Source organism: Apteryx rowi, unplaced genomic scaffold, assembly GCF_003343035.1.
Source record: "Apteryx rowi isolate R43461 unplaced genomic scaffold, aptRow1 scaffold_305, whole genome shotgun sequence".
NCBI lineage: Eukaryota > Metazoa > Chordata > Aves > Apterygiformes > Apterygidae > Apteryx > Apteryx rowi.
Genome location: NW_020449475.1, coordinates 752,243 through 771,192, shown reverse-complemented (window position 1 = coordinate 771,192; position 18,950 = coordinate 752,243). Strand labels below are relative to the sequence as shown.

The 18,950-nt window shown below is 42.1% G+C and overlaps 1 protein-coding gene across 1 annotated transcript in view; it reads left to right on the top strand.

Moving 5' to 3' along the window:
- The first annotated feature begins 460 nt into the window (after positions 1-460).
- SOGA3 (SOGA family member 3) overlaps positions 461-18,950 on the top strand; it is a 37,170-nt gene continuing 18,680 nt past the window's right edge. Inside the window, exons 1-3 of the mRNA XM_026070166.1 lie at positions 461-511; positions 982-1,206; positions 5,191-5,349. Of these exons, the coding sequence (XP_025925951.1) occupies positions 476-511; positions 982-1,206; positions 5,191-5,349 (420 nt within the window). The 5' untranslated portion in view covers positions 461-475. The remainder of the gene's footprint in view (positions 512-981; positions 1,207-5,190; positions 5,350-18,950) is intronic.

Here is an 18,950-nt window from a genome sequence, read left to right as displayed (position 1 = left end):
GCCGCCGCCGCCGCCGCCGCCGCCGCCGCCGCCCAGGCACTGGAGGGGGAAAGCGGGGCGGTCTCCGCTGAAGGGCGCGGGGGAGGCGGCCCCGGCGCCTCCATCTTCCTCGGGCGCGGGGAAGGGCCGCGGGGCGGCGGGCGGCGGCGGGTACTGGAAGGAGGGATGCCTGCAAAGTGAGCTCATCCAGTTCCACCTCAGGAAGGGGCTGGCGGCGGCCGCCCAGATGCAAACCAAGGGCAGCAACCACAGCAGCAGCGGCAGCGCTTCCTCCTCCTCCTCCGCGGCAGCGGCGGCCGCCGCCGCCTCAGCCGAGCCTCCCCTGGCCGCCTCCCCCGCCTCCTCCTCCTCCTCGCCCTCTGCCATGGCGGCGGCCGGGGCCGAGGGGCTGCGGCAGGGCGAGGCGGGCGGCGGCAGAAGCGGCGCCCCCGGGGGCACCCTGAGCCCGCAGCGGCAGGAGGAGCTGCAGGAGGAGATGGAGAAGCTGCGCGAGGAGAACGAGAGCCTCAAGGTGAGGGGCCGGCGCGGCCGCCGGCGCGGCGGTTGGGGCGGTTGGGGCGGTTGGGGCCCTTGGGCGGCGGTTGGGGCTGTTGGACAGGGCTCGGGGCCGGGACCCGGGCAGGCTCCTGGGGCGCCCCCCGGGGCCGGGACCGGTGGACTGCGGAGGGAGGCGGGCAGGGGGGCCGGACCGKGCTGGGTGGCTTTCCCCACCAGACTGAGGGGGCTCTTCCCTGCCTCCCCCCACCCTGGTGCCCTGTATGAGGGAGGCTTAAGATGGCCCTGCTGTGGGGTGTATGGGCAGCAGTACTTTTTTAGTTCCTTATGGTGCTTTTAGTGAGCTCGGCTGTGTTTACCCAGTATCCTTACAGGGAGGAGGGCCCAGCTTTGAGCTCCATTTTGACTGCCTTCCCCTGTGCTTAGTTTCTCTGACATGTTTGTTTTTGACCCACCTGTTGCATCCCCTTCTTGCCCGGCTGTCAGAACGAGATAGATGAACTGAGAACTGAGATGGATGAGATGAGGGACAGTTTCTTCGAGGAGGATGCTTGTCAGCTTCAAGAAATGCGCCACGAACTGGAGCGAGCCAACAAAAATTGCCGGATCCTTCAGTACCGGCTGCGCAAGGCCGAGCGCAAGAGGCTCCGCTATGCACAGACCGGAGAGATCGACGGAGAGCTTTTGCGCAGCATGGAGCAGGACCTCAAGGTACAGGAGGGAGCAGGTGTCAAGGAGAGGGACAGCAGGAGGTGGAGGCATGACCGTGCCCTCTGGTCTTCAGTGACTCAGGCATTTCCATCCCTCCACTGTAAAATGTGCAGCCACTACAGCACGGGGGGTAACAGTGGCCCAAACTTACCTTAGTAAGAGACTTAAAAGCACCTCAGTAAGTAGCCCTCTAGTAAGGTTTTATGAATAGGTTATTTGCAGCCTTAGTCCAATCCTTTTTTGTTCAGTTAGTGTTCAAGAAGTGATACAAATATGGATTAGGATCTGGAGGTTTTGGATCTTTTATGATGACCACACAACATACTCTACCACTACAACATTGAACCAACCTCACTGAATAGTCCCATTGATTCTTAGGGGATTACAATGCTCTTTGGTAAGATTTCAGCAGACTGTTAGATTGAGTATTTGCAGAGTCACAATGTGAAATCTTGACTCCACTGATGTCAGTGGAAAAGCTGCAGTTATCTTCAGTGAAGCCAGGATTTTCCTCATCCACCTAAAATCATAGACACAGTCCATAGAATTTCAATGTGTGGTCTCGGTATCCAATCTGTAACTTCTGAATGAACCGCAGCCCATTGTTGAAGAAGAGTTGAGGAAGTGTTGAGGAAGAATTAGGTCCCATTTCTTTGCTGCTAAGTAGATGTTTTGGAGGCAGCTGCTTGTGGATTGCYGTGTATCCTGTGGACTGTGTCAAATCCAGAATTCAGGTTCTTTCAATGGCTGGAAAACAGACAGGTTTTATGGGAACATTTGCAAATATTGTTAAAAATGAAGGTATATTTGCCTTGTATTCTGGACTAAAGCCAACAATGATCCATGCATTCCTGGCCAGCGGGGCATTGTTCCTTGCCTACGAGTGCAGCCGGAAACTCATGATGAACCAAATAGATTCTTACTAATACCTTCTAGCAAATAGAGAACAACTTTTTAAAATGAAAAAACCTGTAGGTCACATCAGGGTCTGAATAGAGCCAAATCGGTGACCTTATTTTAAGGAACTTGACTCCAGTTTAAGATTTATAACACTTTAAATTCAAGTGATTTTCAAGTGAAATCAATCTTGAGAAAGATTGCTGTTGCTAAAATATCATTATCTCAATTCCAGATTGCTCCGGTTACAGGAAAAAATGTTTCTTGTGCTAGGTGAAAGATGTTTAACTTCTACTTCCATCCACTAGATCTTGTTAAGGCTTTTTCTACTGCATCAGCGCTTTTCAGTTTTTTTCAGTTGAGAAGTCTCCCAGCCATTTCTCAGTGGAAGTGCAGACCTCTGTATAGCAAAATGGAGCTTATTGACCACACTTCTGCCCAGGACTAGTTGCCTATGACTACTTGGTTCTCTTGATTACAATTGAAAATACTAATTTAATGTAGGATCATGAACAAGGTCATTTTTAAGCTTGTTTTTGATAAGTGTAATAGATTGCAAGTCTTTTATTCCCAGGCCTGTTTTTCAGACTTGGGTTATCTTTTCCAAAAATTTTCCAGCTTGTCATCATTCTTATTAAGTGTGGACACCATGCCAAGACACATTATTCCAGCAATTTTCTTACTAATGCTGTTTAGAATGCTAATTTCCTTCTCTGTATTTCTATTTAATATTCCTTTTCTGTGCATATTCAGAAATCACATTTGCTGTTTTGACCATGATCATTCTATAAGTAGAGCTGTTTACATGGCTCTTGACAAAACATTTTCATTCTGGTCAGAAACAGAATTAGTAGAAATACCTTTTGATGCATCTTTTCCATGGATAAAATAGAATTTCTGATCAAAACAAGGGACATTTTGCACACTCAAACTGGTGTTCAGGTGAATAGTTGAGACATTCACCTTTGCAAGCAGAATTTGAACCTGAACCTATATGTCCCAAGTGAATATCATGCTTCTGGCCTATAAAGTTGATTTCTTTGTTGGCTCAATGCTACTTTGTATTAATGATTAATATATTCACAGGGCCTAGGAGAGAAATTGATTCTGTGGTTAGGTGCTCACCTGCAATTCAGGAGATGTTAGTTCAAGCCTTAGGTTGAACTGGGCAAAGAGGTCACTTTAATTAGGATTTGCTGCTTCTCTTTCCTAATTACCAGACAAGTGACTATTTTGAAAAGGAGTGGCGTTCTTGTAAAACCTTCCCACAGATCAAGATTGTGTTCTGCTTTGGAATAGGAATGAATATCAAATGCCAAATTTCTGCCAAATGGAATTCCTGTTTTTAACTAACTACAACTGTACCTCATGTGCAGTTCTTTGCAGTATTCCCAAGTCCTTTTCTGAAGAATTTCTATCCAAACGAACACTGTCCATTTTATAAGGGGTAATATATTAGGGAATTTAAAACCTTAGAGATATAATCTTGCATACATCTGTATTAAAATGCATCTTGCCTAAGTGAGCCCTTTTCCCATGTGATCTCATTTGCTCTGTAGGATTTGTCTTTATTAATTGTGACTCCATCAAATTTTGTGCCGAAAATCATTACCAGCAGTGATTTTATTATTTCTTTATATTCACTGGTATAGGCTGCAATTATGGATCAAAGACAGATTCTGATAGGATGCTGTTAGATATGTCCCCAATGGTTGTCCATTTACTTTGAGTGGGTAACCAAATGCGCAGTTTAATGCCAAGTATGGGAAAAGACATCAAGATATAGCCCTATGACTTGATATGATTCTCACCTCATCCTGCAGTCTCTTTGGAGTATGGTTATAATTGAAATTCCCCTCCACTCACTGTTTCTATTGGGCATTATGTGTCTTGAGTGTGTGTGCAGTGGGGGAGGCTGTTGAATGATCTTGTGCTACACTGCAGTGTTGTATCAGTAATTCACACACACTGTGCTTCTTGTTGGGGAGGGTGAGTCACTAGCTGGTGCTGTTTTCTGATAGATCGGATTCTTCTAGATTGCTTGCTTACAATTATTGTTTTTTCTTTAGAGTTTTAGTATGTCAAAGGAAGTTCTTAAAAGCATAATGATCGTCATACTGAAAGCCGTAAAGGATAGCTCTCTGAGCTCCCCTAGCTAACGCTAGGAAGGATTAATTATATTTTCCAATGTTCTAAAAAAGCAACAGATTAGGCTTTTCAAACCATATGTGTCAAAATCACCATCATAACAGTGGTTAGTGTATATTTAAATATTTTTAATGCATGATTATAGTTTTGGTGGTTTCACAAAATACAATGCAAGTGGCTCAAATGGCAAAATTCTCATTAATTTACGTGAGGAGAAGGAATTAGATTTTGGCATGTGCCTTCTTTTAACTATTTCTGTGAAAATGCTTTTCAAAATATAAAGCAAAAACATTAGTGATCATGTTCATTTAAAAACTTTGTACATCATTTGGGTGAATAGAAGCTCAGTAAAAATGTTGTTTGCTCATATTTTACTCTTCAAAATAATCAATACTAGTAAATGCCAGGCATTGATATATAACCATGCATGAGGGAGAGAGACACTAGCAGGCAGAACTAAAAATATGTCCCAATTGTTTGTAGCCCTATACAATGCATAGATACAGTAGGCCTGGAGAAGATGGACCCTGCTTTTGGCTGATGCTTCCACATCTTAAGTTTTTGAAGGACATCTGCCTCAGTGCATTGAGAAGCATAAGCTGGCAGTGCTTGAGAGAAAGTACATGCTTCACTGTCTCCAAGAATGATGAAGATACTGTTTCATTGTTGGCATAAAGAAACCTGAGAAAGTGTTTAGTGGTTTAGTGTCTAATGTGGTTTTCAGTGAAGTCCGTAGGAAGAATATTCAATATTTTGTGGGAATTGGCTTGAATTTTGAATTATTTAGAATTCTACCTGTGGATGTCATTGTGTAACTGTTTCCTTACATATTGCTTCCATAAAAACGTCCAAAATTAACCTGTAAATGGTTGCTTAGACGCTTAGTACTGTAGCAGTAATTCTTTATTTTTCTTTCTTTTGAAATGCCATTCTATTTAGGTTGCAAAAGATGTATCGGTGAGACTTCATCATGAGTTAGAAAACGTAGAAGAAAAACGTACTGTGACAGAAGATGAAAATGAAAAATTAAGACAGCAGCTTATAGAAGTTGAAATTGCAAAACAGGCACTACAGAATGAACTGGAAAAAATGAAAGAGGTTAGTGTTGCTATTTATTTCTACATAAAGTGTTTGAAATTCTCAAATTCTTATTGCTGAACTATTTATCTTCCTATAACTTGTTTTGAGAACACAAAATATGGCAGATAAAGGTAGGAAGTAGCAAAGAATGGTACAGCACAGCTTGGTTACTGGGAAGCTGAGAACAAACTAGAAAAATTCAGTGTTTCCTAGAAGAAACAGAAACCAAAATGTGTCTTTGTTTTCCCTGTATGAGGAGGGAAATGTGGAACTGAGGTTAACTGAGTTCAGAGGCTTTGAGACACTGTGCCTGTAAAAGATAGGTGGAAAAAGAATGCTGAAGGGAGTTAGAGGTGTCTAATTTTGAAAATTATGTTCCCCGTGTGTTTTAACAAGGAGCACTATTTTTCCCTTGCTAACTACTATGGGGTACCAGCAGGCACACTGAAGACTGGGGATCTAACCACCTACTCATCTTGTTCTATCATGTTCTTTTGGAGTATTGGAGAGTGAGTGACTCTGCCCGACCTTTCAGTCTAAGCATAATTTTATATTATATCCAATTCACCTTCACAATTACTCCATTTGCTGGTATATAGATGCAAGATACTGTCTCATCAAGTAAGCAGAAAATGTATTACAGCAATAATAGCATGGCAGACTGAGAGATAATAAAGCAAGCCTTAAAAATAGAAAGTGTTGATTAACAATGAATTCTCAAAACAGATTTTAGAAACAACTCTTGATTTCAGTGTTTAAAATTCAATGAATGTCATTGATTTTTATTTTTAGTAGTATTCCCTAGCAGGAAGGCCAAAGTCTATTTTGATCTTGTATGAAACAGAAGAAATGTAAATGTATTTCAGTTGTTAAGAAAGTTAGGACATTTTCAGGTGTATGGTAAGTTACATTATCTTTAGGATTTGCAAGGGCTTACTTGAAGTGAGGTGCCTCTGTTGCCATGACCATCTTCTTTGCGAGATCAAGATCTTTCTGTAATTATCCTTATAACTTGTTTATAGACTTGGCTGTACTCCAAATCTTCCCTTATTCTTGTCYGTGTAGACTCTGTGGCCTGGTATTTCTTGTAGGTTCCTATTTCTGAATCCTATGCTCCTGACCTGTGATAGGTTGTACCACAGTTAGCTTCTTTTACCTTGCTACTTCTCATGGGTCTTTGTATTAAAATTGAGTGTAGTGGCAATTTAATACCTTACACTCTGTGGGAACCATATACCTGCAGGAAATTAACCCAATAAACAGGTTTTCTCATGTCTGTCATCTCTGATCACTTTCTCCTTATCCTGATTCTGCCCTTTAGCCCACTATGCTGAACTGTGGTTCTGCTATTCTCATATTGCACTGCTTTCTTTAGCTTAAGTATTTGCCCCTTTCTGTCTTTGCTCTTGTTATCAATGGAAGGATACTTGGTACTCCAGGGGACAGGAAAACATCATGTTTAAGCCAAAGGCTCTTCTACGTGATACTGCTTCCAAGAAGCTGAAGCAGATGGTGGTTCCCATTGGCACCGAATAGGGGTACTGGGCCAGAATGGAAAAATGCGTTAAGACTCTACACCAGAGTAGAGGTGGAGCCGACCAAGAGTCAGAAATGTATCCTTATACTGAACTGGGGAGGAGAACTTTGCCCTGCCCAGTTGTTGTGTGTGTCATCATAATTAGGGAAAAATTTTCATTTATATATTTCAAAAATCAGGCTGCTGAGTCTCATCCAGTAAGAAAAGAGACCTCAGGACTTTCAGCATTGGATGGAGGAGGTTGGAGGGTGGTTAAGGAAATGCAAGTCAGAGAAAAAAAAGTTTGAAGTGAAGGCAAATTATTGTGCACTTTGCAAACATGCCATGACTTGGAGAATCAATGGAAGGAGGCTGGTGAAGAATACTAATTCTTACAAATTTGAAATTTAGGATCTGTGAAGAAGCTATGAAAATGTTGACATGAAACAACAATGAAAACAACCCCCAGCAGTCTGAAGTGCATTAGAATTCTTCTGTGACAAATATCTTTTTTTCTTCTTACGCAGTCAGGGGTTTCCTGTGTCTTAAATGTCATTGTCAGATAGTCATGCTAATTTTCTGTTTGCTTGTGAATTATTTCCACTGGATTCATTGTTCTATAGCCCTTTCTCATTTCAGTACACTCATTATAACCAATGGAACCTCCTGCTTAAGTAAGTTTTATTCAGCATAAATAGGCATGCAGAGTGGAGACGTTTTGTCTGGATTCTGATCTTTTAACTTTTATTGACCTTACAGTTAATGATAGAATTAATCACCAAAATTGATAAAAGTTTTTTTTTTAATTATTATTTTACAGCACAATAACAGTGCTAACCATATGTGTAACTGATTTCTGTCCTTTTATGTCATCATGTGCAAAAACACAACCCTGATTTTATGCATTGGCTGGCAAAAGCTTCCCATTCTTTTTAAAATCTCTTTATTTGTAACTGCCTTGGGAAATTTGCTCTCCTTTGATGATGAACAATGTGAGACAGCAGAGAACATTTAAAAGATGTACTAGAAAATGTTGGAGAGAGAAGCAGCATTTTATGTCAGGTAGTCTCTAGAGCATGATCAGAGCCAAAGTTCTCTTTGTAGAGATTCTGTACTGTTTTAAAAAAAATGTGGTAGGCTTGACTGCAAATGTATAAAAGATAAATGCTAGCAGATGTGTTTGTGTACAGATAGATCTAGAGTCCTCCAGTGAACCTTTGGGTGAATACAGACTTGCGAATGTATACATCTATTAATACAGAGAATAGTTGATATTTCCTTTCTTGGTTTGGAGCTTTTGAGAAAGAAGAATTGTGATATATTACCTGACAAATGGAAGTTAATGTTGCTGATGTCAGCAGAACCTTGCAAGCATCCAGATTTTGGAGGGTGTTCCAGCAAAGTGTATGCTTTCTATCCGTTACTCTTCCTTGCAGTCCCATTTAAGCAACCTGTGTCTATTTCATTTAGCAGTGAATATATCCACATATCCTGCATATATCCATGTGGAAACACCAGATTTTTCATCTACACTCTCAATTCTCAGAATTTCTTTGTAGCAACTGCTATTGATTGCCACTTTGTTATTATTAATTGCAATGCTTGTTGGGAAGCTGAGAGCAAACTAGGGAAATTAAGTGTTTTCTAGAAGAAACAGAAACCAAACTGTAGCTAGATATAATATTTTTATATGTAAAAAATTTGTTAATGAGTTGGGTTCCTTACCAATGAACCCATGAGTTGCATTTATTAGTTTGTTTTTAGTTTTTACACTCTTTTAGGTAGGCAGTAAGCAAAGTCACTGTTCAAATCTGCAACTGTACTCCTGCTATTAAAAACTGACAAAGGCTTAATAATTCAAAAAGACTGGTAACCATTTGTCAAAGCCTAGCTAACTCTTGTAGAGTTTTTCATTCTAATAGCATGAAATAAGATTTCATTCAGTTGCTATAGCTGTGTAGGAAATGCCCAATTACCCATGCTTTAGATGGTTTGTTGTGAGAGAAATGAAGTAGGTAGAGAATATGACAGATGTACTGGACCCTGGGCTTCAGAAATCCTCATTGCAGTGCAGATATGTAGTTGCAGAAGGCACTGTGCTTTCAGAGACATATGTCTTTACGGATAGGAATCTATGGGTTGCTCTGCTAGTGCTCCAAGCTGGCCAGATGCAAAACAGCTCAGTTCTTATAGCCACAGTAGGGTGATGTTGTACTCAAACTAACATTTTCTGTTTCTAAGCATAGTTTATTAGCTCAGGAATGGAGTTTGCAATAACTGTGGCTATATGGCATGTGGATGAGAGTTTTATCTTGTGTCCAGTCAATTCAGAATTGAGGCAGAGGAATTTATGTTTCCCTACATGTGTTGGTGTTTTCTTGGAATGAGGCCTCTGTCAGTAAATCTATATTGTACGCTACATGAAAGTGGACCAAGACAGCACAGGCTAGGGAACTGGGCACTGGACTTGGAGGGAGGAATCTGAATTCTATTCCTGATTTTGATACTAACCTGCTGTGGGACCACAGAAAAGTAGTTATACTTTTCTGCTTCTTGCAACCTTTGTCTACCCTGTTTATATAGCCTGTGGGCTACAGATTAGCCCTCTACACATCTCTGAGTGCCTAGGTTATGTAGAAATCAGGAGGGTAGCTGGAGATTTGACAACAAAAGCTACAATGGGAGAGCTGTGAAAAGGACTGGTGTGGGATGACCCCAGTCCCAGCTCCTTGATCAGCAACACCAGCCTTCTGGGATGGAATGACTGGCTGGGTAGATGAGGGGAGAGCAGTGGATGTTGTCTACCTTGACTTCAGCAAGGCTTTCAACACTGTCTCCCATAACATCCTCATAGGTAAGCTCAGGAAGTGTGGGCTAGATGAGTGGACAGTGAGGTGGACTGAGAACTGGCTGAATGGCAGAGCTCAGAGGGCTGTGATCAGCGGTGCAGAGTCTAGTTGGAGGCCTGTAGCTAGCGGTGTCCCCCGGGGGTCAGTACTGGGTCCAGTCTTGTTCAACTTCTTCATCAATGACCTGGATGAAGGGACAGAGTGCACCCTCAGCAAGTTTGCTGACGATACAAAACTGGGAGGAGTGGCGNATTCAGAGAGACCTGGACAGGCTGGAGAGGTGGGCGGAGAGGAACCTCATGAAGTTCAACAAAGGCAAGTGCAGGGTCCTGCACCTGGGGAGGAATAACCCCAGGCACCAGTACAGGTTGGGGGTTGACCTGCTGGAAAGCAGCTCTGCTGAGAAGGACCTGGGAGTGCTGGTGGACACCAAGTTAAGCATGAGGCAGCAATGTGCCCTTGTGGCCAAGGCGGCCAATGGTATCCTGGGGTGCCTTAGGAAGAGTGTTGCCAGCAGGTGGAGGGAGGTGATACTCAGCCCTGGTGAGGCCCCATCTGGAGTACTGCGTCCAGTTCTGGGCTCCCCAGTACAAGAGAGACATGGCACTACTGGAGCAAGTCCAGCGAAGGGCTACAAAGATGATTAGGGGACTGGAGCATCTGTCATATGAGGAGGGGCTGAGAGAGCTGGGCCTGTTTATCCTGGAGAAGAGAAGGCTGAGAGTGGATCTTATCAGTGTATTCAAATATCTAAATGGGGGGTGTCAAGAGGATGGGGCCAGACTCTTTTCGGTGGTGCCCAGTGACAGGACAAGAGGCAACGGGCACAAACTGAAACACAGACAGTTCCATCTGAACATGAGGAGAAACTTCTTTACTGTGAGGATGACAGAGCACTGGAACAGTTTGCCCCGAGAGGTTGTGGAGTCTCTTTCTCTGGAGATATTCAAAAGCTGCCTGGACGCGATCCTGTGCAACGTGCTCTAGGTGACCCTGCTTGAGCAGGGGGGTTGGACTAGATGATCTCCAGAGGTCCCTTCCAACCTCAACCATTCTGTGATTCTGTGAATAATCCCATGTAAGTCTGCTTATGTCTTATCCCACTATGTCTCCTCAATAAAGATCCAGTGTCTCTCCTTTCTCACAGCCCTTTCTCTTCCTAAGCCCTTTCTCCTGCCATTTAACCACAACCACTTCTTTCTGTTCTTCCTACTATAATGCATGGAGTCTCAGATTTTCCAGGTTCTCTTTGGGTCTTGATCCTGTGTCTCCTTTTCTTGTCTTGTAATACTTCTGGTTCCTAGTACCAGTCTTCCCTACTCTCTCCTTCCCTTCATCCCTCCAGTTCTTCATCAGTGTCCAACCTTCCCTCTGGATTTCAAGCCTCCTTCAGTTCATTTTCCTCATACTCAACTGCCAGTAAGTTATCCCCATTTCTTAGTCACAGTTTCTCTCATCTGTGAACTTTGTCCCTTTTCCCCAATTCTTCTTACTCATCCTCATCCAAAACAGTCAGCTTCTCTGGTTTGTTCTATTCCTTTCCTTATTTCCAAGTAAAACTCTTTTCATTTCTGCATCTGGATGGGGAACAGTGTGGGATCAGTCATTGTACTAGGGAACAGCAACTATATCACTATGAGCACAAGAGAAAATTATCTGTGGTTCTAATGCCTGGCCTTATCCGTTCCTAGACCAAAATGGAGCAACAGCTGCAGGAATAGTCAGACTTTGTCTCCTACCCTGGAGTCAGAACATGTCAGTTGGGAGTGAATGTGCAGACAGATCGACAACTGGCAATGGGAGAGGATGTGGCACTTTGTAAATACAGAATTTTCAGCAAATTTAACTGATGAACTCCAAGAAATAACCACCTGCCTATGTATAGGAATGAAAGTTTTCTGAAAAATTATAATTTGGCCAATCGTGATCTAGATCAATTAGAAAAGCAAGAGGTATATATTTAATACAGACACAAAATCTCTGCTCCAGAGCACAGGCATACTGGAACTTCTCAAAGAACAGTTGCTAGAATTCTTTAATATGAGCAAAACAAGGTATCCTCTTCTTGAAAAGAGCTGAATCATTTTGCTGAAATTTTCCAGAATATTAACAGCCTTGCTACTTATCCTGAGACAGATGCTTAGCTTGGAAAATCTCAGTCCCAACATCTAAAATGTGACAAAGTTATAAGAAACTGGAAACAGGTCTCATAATAGGTGGTGTTTTGCAGCATTCCCAATAGACAAGGCAACCACATCCAACAACTGTATTACATTTTTTGGATGCTTCCAGAATTGGAACTTTCTGTCACGGGCTTGCTAGTTAAAAAGTGTCTTAGGTCAATTGCAGGCAAATGTTTTCGTAACTGAGGAACAGTTCTATATATTCCTGCTATCAAATGTTGTAAAAACTTTAGGATACAGAAGAAGCTATGCGTAGCTTGTATGGACCACTGAGAGATCACTGCTGTAAGCTGATGTGAGCAGGCTTGTTGCTTTTAGTATCTAACTGAAACCCACATTGATTTAGTGTGATAACTCAACTTCTTGCTACTGGCAAGAATGTACATTATCTTCATAAAATGGGAATGCATTTGGTTTTTAAATAGTAACAAGTTCAGAAATTTCTTTTGCTGCCTTTTTCTTTTTCTGTGTTTTAACATTCTGTGCCACAGAAATTATCAGGAATTTTTGCAGTCAGAAGATATTCAGCAAGAGTGTGAATGGTAGTATTAGCTACCTGTTAACTGATGTTACAAAATCTTAATCAACACCTACACTCTCAGAAGTAAACCTAGTTGGTTTGTTTATGCTCTTGTCCTACTTGATTTTTGTGTGTGTTTTCTGGATAGATTCATATGTTGGAAGGGACCAATCATTTAGGTTGGAAGTTCATATGGTCCAACCTCCTTCTCAAAGCAGGACCAGCTTAGATCAGATTCCTCAGAGCAGTAACTCCAAGGAGTATTTCCAAGAAAGCAGATTCCACAACCTCTCTGTGCACCTGTTCCGGTGTTTGATCGTTCTCATTGTGAAATGTTTTTCCTAATATCTAATCAGACTTTCCTGTGTGGCATGTTGTGTCCATTGCCTTTTGTCCTATCCTTATACATCTCTAAGAAGAATATTTCTCAGTTTTCTCTGTACCTTCCCATTAGGTAGCCAAAGACAACAATAAAATCCTCACTGAGCCTTCTCCTCTTAAGACTGAACAAACTCTTAGCCTGTCCTTGCATGTCTTGTGCTTCAGCCCCCTAATCATATAGGTGGTCCTCTGCTGGACCTGCCCCAGTGTGCCAGTGTCTTCGGATATAGTTTCACAAGTGCTGAACAGAGGAGAAAAATCTTTTGTCTTGGCCTGCTGGCTACACTGATACAGCCTAATATGCAGTTAGCATTCAGTGCTGAAAGGGCACACTACTGACTCATGTTCAACTTGTTTTCCATGAGGACCCCCAGCCTGGTTCTTTTGTGCAGGGTTGCCTTCTATCCAGTGGGCATCTAATATATACTGCTGTATAGGTTTACTCCATCTCATGTGCCAGACTTTGCATTTATCTTTGATGAACTTCATGAGGTTCCTGTCAGTCCATTTCCCCAGCATCTCAAGTTCCCTCTGAATAGCAGCCCTGTTGTCTCTCCTGCATGTTGCCAGTCTGCCTCTCATCCATTCAATCGGATATCATCTGTGAATTTGCTGATATGCACTGTATCCTGTGTCCAGGTCCTTAACAGAGACATTAAGCAGTGTTGATCCAGGAGGGACACCACTAATAACTGGCCACCAGCCTGACCTTGTACAGCCGATTACAACCCTCAGAGCTTGGCAACCCATCCAATTTTCCAGCCACTTTATAGTCCTCTTTTCCAAACTATAGCTCATCAGTTGGCTATGAAGATACTATGGGAGACTATTGAAGGTAAAGTCACACAGAATCACGGAATGGTTGAGGTTGGAAGGGACCTCTGGAGATCACCTAAGTCCAACCCCCCTGCTCGAGCAGGGTCACCTACAACATGTTGCACAGGATTGTGTCCAGGCGGCTTTTGAATATCTCCAGAGAAAGAGACTCCACAACCTCTCTGGGCAACCTGTTCCAGTGCTCTGTCATCCTCACAGTAAAGAAGTTTTTCCTCAAAGTCAAGGAAAACAACATTCACTCCTCTCCTTCTGTGCATAGAGCCAGTCATCTCATCAGAGAAGGCTATGAGATTGATCAAGCACAATTTGGTCTTGGTAAGTCCATGCTGGCAGTTGCTAGTCTTCATCTTGTCCTTCGTGTGCCTGGACATGGTTTTCAGGAGGATTTGCTCTATAATCTCCCCAGGGGATGCAGTGAAACTGACTGGACTGTAGTTCCCCGATCTGTCTTCTTGCCCTTCTTGACATTTGCCTTTTTCCAGTTGTCAAGAACCCCTCCCAGTCACCATGACCTTTCACAGATGATAGAAAATGGTCTTGCAGTGACATCAGCCAGCCCCTGCAGTACCTTGTCTCATCCCATGAGCATCCTGAGCATCCTGTATCATCCCATGGACTCGTTTGTCTACTTTGCTTAAGTGGTCTTCCTCTACTGTGGATAATGCTTCACTCCTGCAGATTCTTCTAGTAGGCCTGGGGACTTGGGAGGCCTGAGGATAAACATTACCATTAAAGCCAAGTCAAAAAAGGTATTGAGTACCTTGGACTTATCCACAGGCTTTGTCACTAGGTCCCCTACCCCACTGAGAAGCATGCCCACATTTTTCTTAGATTTCCTTTTGCTGTTTATGCACTTAGAGAAGCCTTTCTTGTTATCCTTCACTAGTTTCAACTCCAGTTGAACTTAGGCTTTCCTACGTTTCTTTACACTCAGGGAACGTCTCTATAGTTCTCCTGGGTAGCCCATCCCTGCTTCCAACTCCTGTGTACTTCTTTCTTGCATCTGAGCTCAGACAGAAGTTCCATGTACATCTATGCTTGCTTGACTTTCTGCACATCGGAACGGGCCATTCTTGTGCTTTAAAAAAGTTTTCCCTCTCATGGCTCTCATGGGCCTTTTTGCCCTTCAGGGTGCTCTCTTATGGTTCTTGCCAGGTAGGTTCATGAAATCTGTTCAAAATCTGCTCTCCTGAAGTCCACGGTTTTAATTCCACTATTTATCATGCTCGCTTCTCTCAGGTCCTTAAGCTCCACCATCTCATAGTCACTGCTGTCAGTGCTGCCATTAGCCTTCACATCCCTGATCCATTCTTCCTTATTTGTAAGTGGTCCATCAGAGTGCCTCCCACAGTTGGTTAGTTGATCACCTGGTATCATGAAGTTGTCTTCCTCACATTGCAGAAATTATGTGGCATCTTCTAAATGTCTAAAGAAGGCTTCATCTATTTTCTCTTCTTCTTGAGTATCTGTAGCAGATACCCAAAATGATGTCACCCATGCTTGTCTGTCTTCTGATCCTTATCCATAAGCTTGCAACTGGCCCATCACCTGCTACAAGGCAAAGGCGTCTGAACTGCTCCTTTGCGTAGAGCACAACCCTTCCTCCTTGCCTTCTCAGCTTGTCCTTCCTAAAGACCCTGGATCAGTCCATTACCACACGCAGTCATGTGAGCTATCCCGTCATGTCTCTGTGATCGCAGTGAGATCTTGGCTCTGTAACTGTGCATGGATTTATAGCTTCTGTGCGTTTCCCATGCTGTGTGCATACAGGCCACTTCAGATGGATCTCTGGTTGTGCTGCTTTGACAGAGAAAGTGTGAGAGTCTCCTCCATCATGCTGTCCCCAAGGCACTTCTTGATTGCCCCCCACCCTGCTTCCATTTCTCTTCAGAGTTTGAGCCTGCTACTCCCTATTTCAAAGAGCTAGTGATTGAGCGAGTAGAGACAAGCTAGAGAGAGGGGAGATGTTGGTATGCCTGCTGAAGTAGCTGATGAATCATAGGATCAGTGAAGTAGCTGTACTCTTTGAAGAGTTACAGTAATTTACTTGCTCCTGGCGCAAGATGGCAGCACGGGAGGATTTATAAGTCTCTCACAGGCCCAGTTCTTTCTTGGGTATTTTAGAGGACCTGAATGTTGAGTCTATCAGCAACACTTCTACTAACAGTACCTTTAAGCAGAGGGTTTCAGTGATCTGGGCTCTCAGTTTGCTGCCTCATGAAAATTCTATTATTTCCTTCAGTGAAAAGAAAAAAAAAAGATAAGAGAATTCTTTTAAAAGAGATAAGAAACAAGTCTTTGCCTGGGTTTATACAGTAAAAAGCAAAATAATTCCTTTCTTTCCAAACCCAGCTCAGTTATTCTCCACACGCCACATCTCCGCAGATGCAGAACCCCCGTTTACTTCTGTCAGACTTACTTATGTGGAATTCTGTTATATTTCATATCCAGCCCAAATATTTTGTTCCTTTAAAAACAGTATTCAGCAGGGATGCTATTCATAATCTGTGAAGGTGTGATTCTGACATCTTTGTGCAAACACACTGTGATCAATTCCACCAATTTCACAGTAAGCCAGACAAGCAAAATTTGCTTCAGTGTATTTCTTTGAATATGAGAAAACAATCATAATGGGAAAACAACTTAATTTCTGTTACAAAATCTGTCATAATAAGTCCCTAAAATGGCATAAACAGGAAAAAAATGACATGCACTTAAGTAGTAGTTTATCCATAATTAAAATATAATTTTATGAGGTTTATGTATCAGCCATCAGCAATTCACCTGAGTCATTTTTTTCAATGAGTTTATCAAAACCAAAGATAAACAGTCTGGTCAATAAAAATGTAGCTTCAAAATATATGTAATAAATAATGAAAGATTTCCAAAACAAAAAAAAGAGGCTCTAAAGATTCCTTACTGTGAAGACATTTTGTGAGAAAAGATGCCTAGAAGAGACTTTTCAGAAAGTCATTGAAGCCAGGATGCTGTTTTATGGATACTTATTAAATAGTCTTCAAATTTGCAAGGGTTGTGCAAAAGGGGTGGCGGGTTTGCTTGCTAATAGGAAAATAATAATAAAAGAGTGGCAACTGTGGTGAAAAAGCATGTGTGGCATATGTTTAAAACAGAAAGAATTTAACCATCGCAAAATAAAGTTTAATCAACTCTTTGAATCTGTAAACATTACTCTATTTTGATGGGGGTGAGGAGATTCCTTCCCTTTGCCAGGAAAATGTTACTTTGTTTTCCTTCCTTTTTGTAATGGATATGGGCAGTCTTAGATTTGCCCGTTCCCTTGTCAAAGTTGTTATTACTGGTGTTACATACAGTCTCCAGGTGAAATCATGGTCCCTTCCTTCATGGTAGCCTCTATAAAAGATAAGATAATGAGCATCTAAAAACATAGGCACAGAATAAGAGAATAAGCCTCCAAACACATAGGAGCTGTGTGCTAGAGAAAGGACTTCAGACCCTATAGCCTATTCTCAAGTCAGCACCTAAGACCATTTCTTACCTTGGATCATGCTTCTCAAGGTTGTTCATTGCTACAGATTTGTTTCCATTAGTCAACAATTATCTTTGTAAAATAAACCAGGCTAAGGCATGGGCCCACACACTGACACGCAATTGCTAGCACATCCCTTGGATGATTTTGGCCTGGGCAAACTACCACTTCTTCAATGCTTCGACGTGATTTGGGGTCTAGGAAGGGGCTGAGTTCATTACTGATTGACAGTTTGGATGCATTCATGCTTGTTTGGGAGGAAGCTGTAAGAAAGTTTAGCTATATTATCAGTTTAGCTGAAAGTAGACTGAGTTGTTGAGTACCAGTTGGCATCAGGTCCTGAGAACAGTCCCTGACATGTTTCATTTGCTAGTATAAAAATGAACAAAAGTCCCTGACTTGGTATGGAGCCAAAGGAGATAGCAAATGAGACACAGAACAGCAAATCCATTCCATTGCTGCCATGTGAATTCCTACTACTGAGAATAACTGGCAAGGGACAATCACCAGCAGTCACATTGCCGACAGAACTGGCATGCCCAGGTGTCTGTGCGAGTAATGAACAGTGCACTAACTGCGGCTCAGGTGGTGGCTGGGAACTTGTTACCAGAGAGAAAATGGTTTGTGAGTCTGAGCTCCCAACGGAGCAGCTTGGAAAAGATGCATCTCTATTGCTAGACACTTTAGGGTATGATTTCCTTGAGATCTAAAGGAGGAAGTGTGCCTTTTGTTATTTCATTACCTAAGCAGGCAATGGTGCTAATGACTTCAATAAGGTCCTCAAAATACCCTACTACACTAACAAATGGAGGAAAGTTTGAAGAATCTAGTATTGCTTGGCTCACAGTAAGTCACCTGCTAATCTCTTTTTGGCAGTGTGCTGTTTGTAAGCCTGAGAAGTTTACTTATTTTCTGGGAAAAGACAGTTTTATAGGAATCTATATTGTCCTCAGTCACAGGAGACAAGTTTTCATTTTTGCACCTCCCAGTTTCAATATATTTTTACTCAAGTGGACATTTAATTGTCCAAATACATATCTTAAACATAGAGGTACCAACCTGACTGCTCAAATGAAAGAAAAAGATGCCAGGTAACTTAAAATCCTAGTATAAAAATGAGCTCCTGTTTTAGCTAGCTTTACATTAGCCATCATGCTACCTTTCACAGTTGTATCCATGATGGTACATCATCCACATAGGTTCTCTTGTTGCTGTTTTGCTAAAGTTTCCTTAAGTAATATATTGTGCCTTTTTCTCTTTTTTTCTTTTTAAAGTTTCAACCATAAATCTATTTCTGCCCATTTTGTTTCTTTTTGGGCAAGTCTCTGGAATTCTGTGTAAGGTCCTTGAAGAACAAATCAGGCACAATATATAATGTATAATTTGCTTAGTTTCTTAAAGAAAGAGATTGAATAATAGATGAAGTTCAACCTCTTCATAGTGCTATGAGAGCATGAAGAGGGTACAGAGGTAGTCCAAGATTCTCTATTTTTATAGGGAATTCAGATAACTTTTCAAAATGGCTCGCTATCAGCTGGAAGGATTTACAGAGGCAGAACAGGGAAATTTTCTAAATACTGATCCAGAGCTCTAGAATACACTTACACATTATAGTACAAAATCAATATACACCAAATGTCATAATCTTTTGCTGAAAGTCTCACCACACCCTTGAAGAAAAGCAATAATAAATATTTTTTGCCCCTTACACCACTGTGTTCAGTCCACTGCTTCAGTGCACTTGTCTCTTCAAGAAGCACTTGGAAAAAACAGAGCATTTACAGAGTGCTGCTAAAGGTCAAAGCTCAGCTTGTTTCAGATTGAA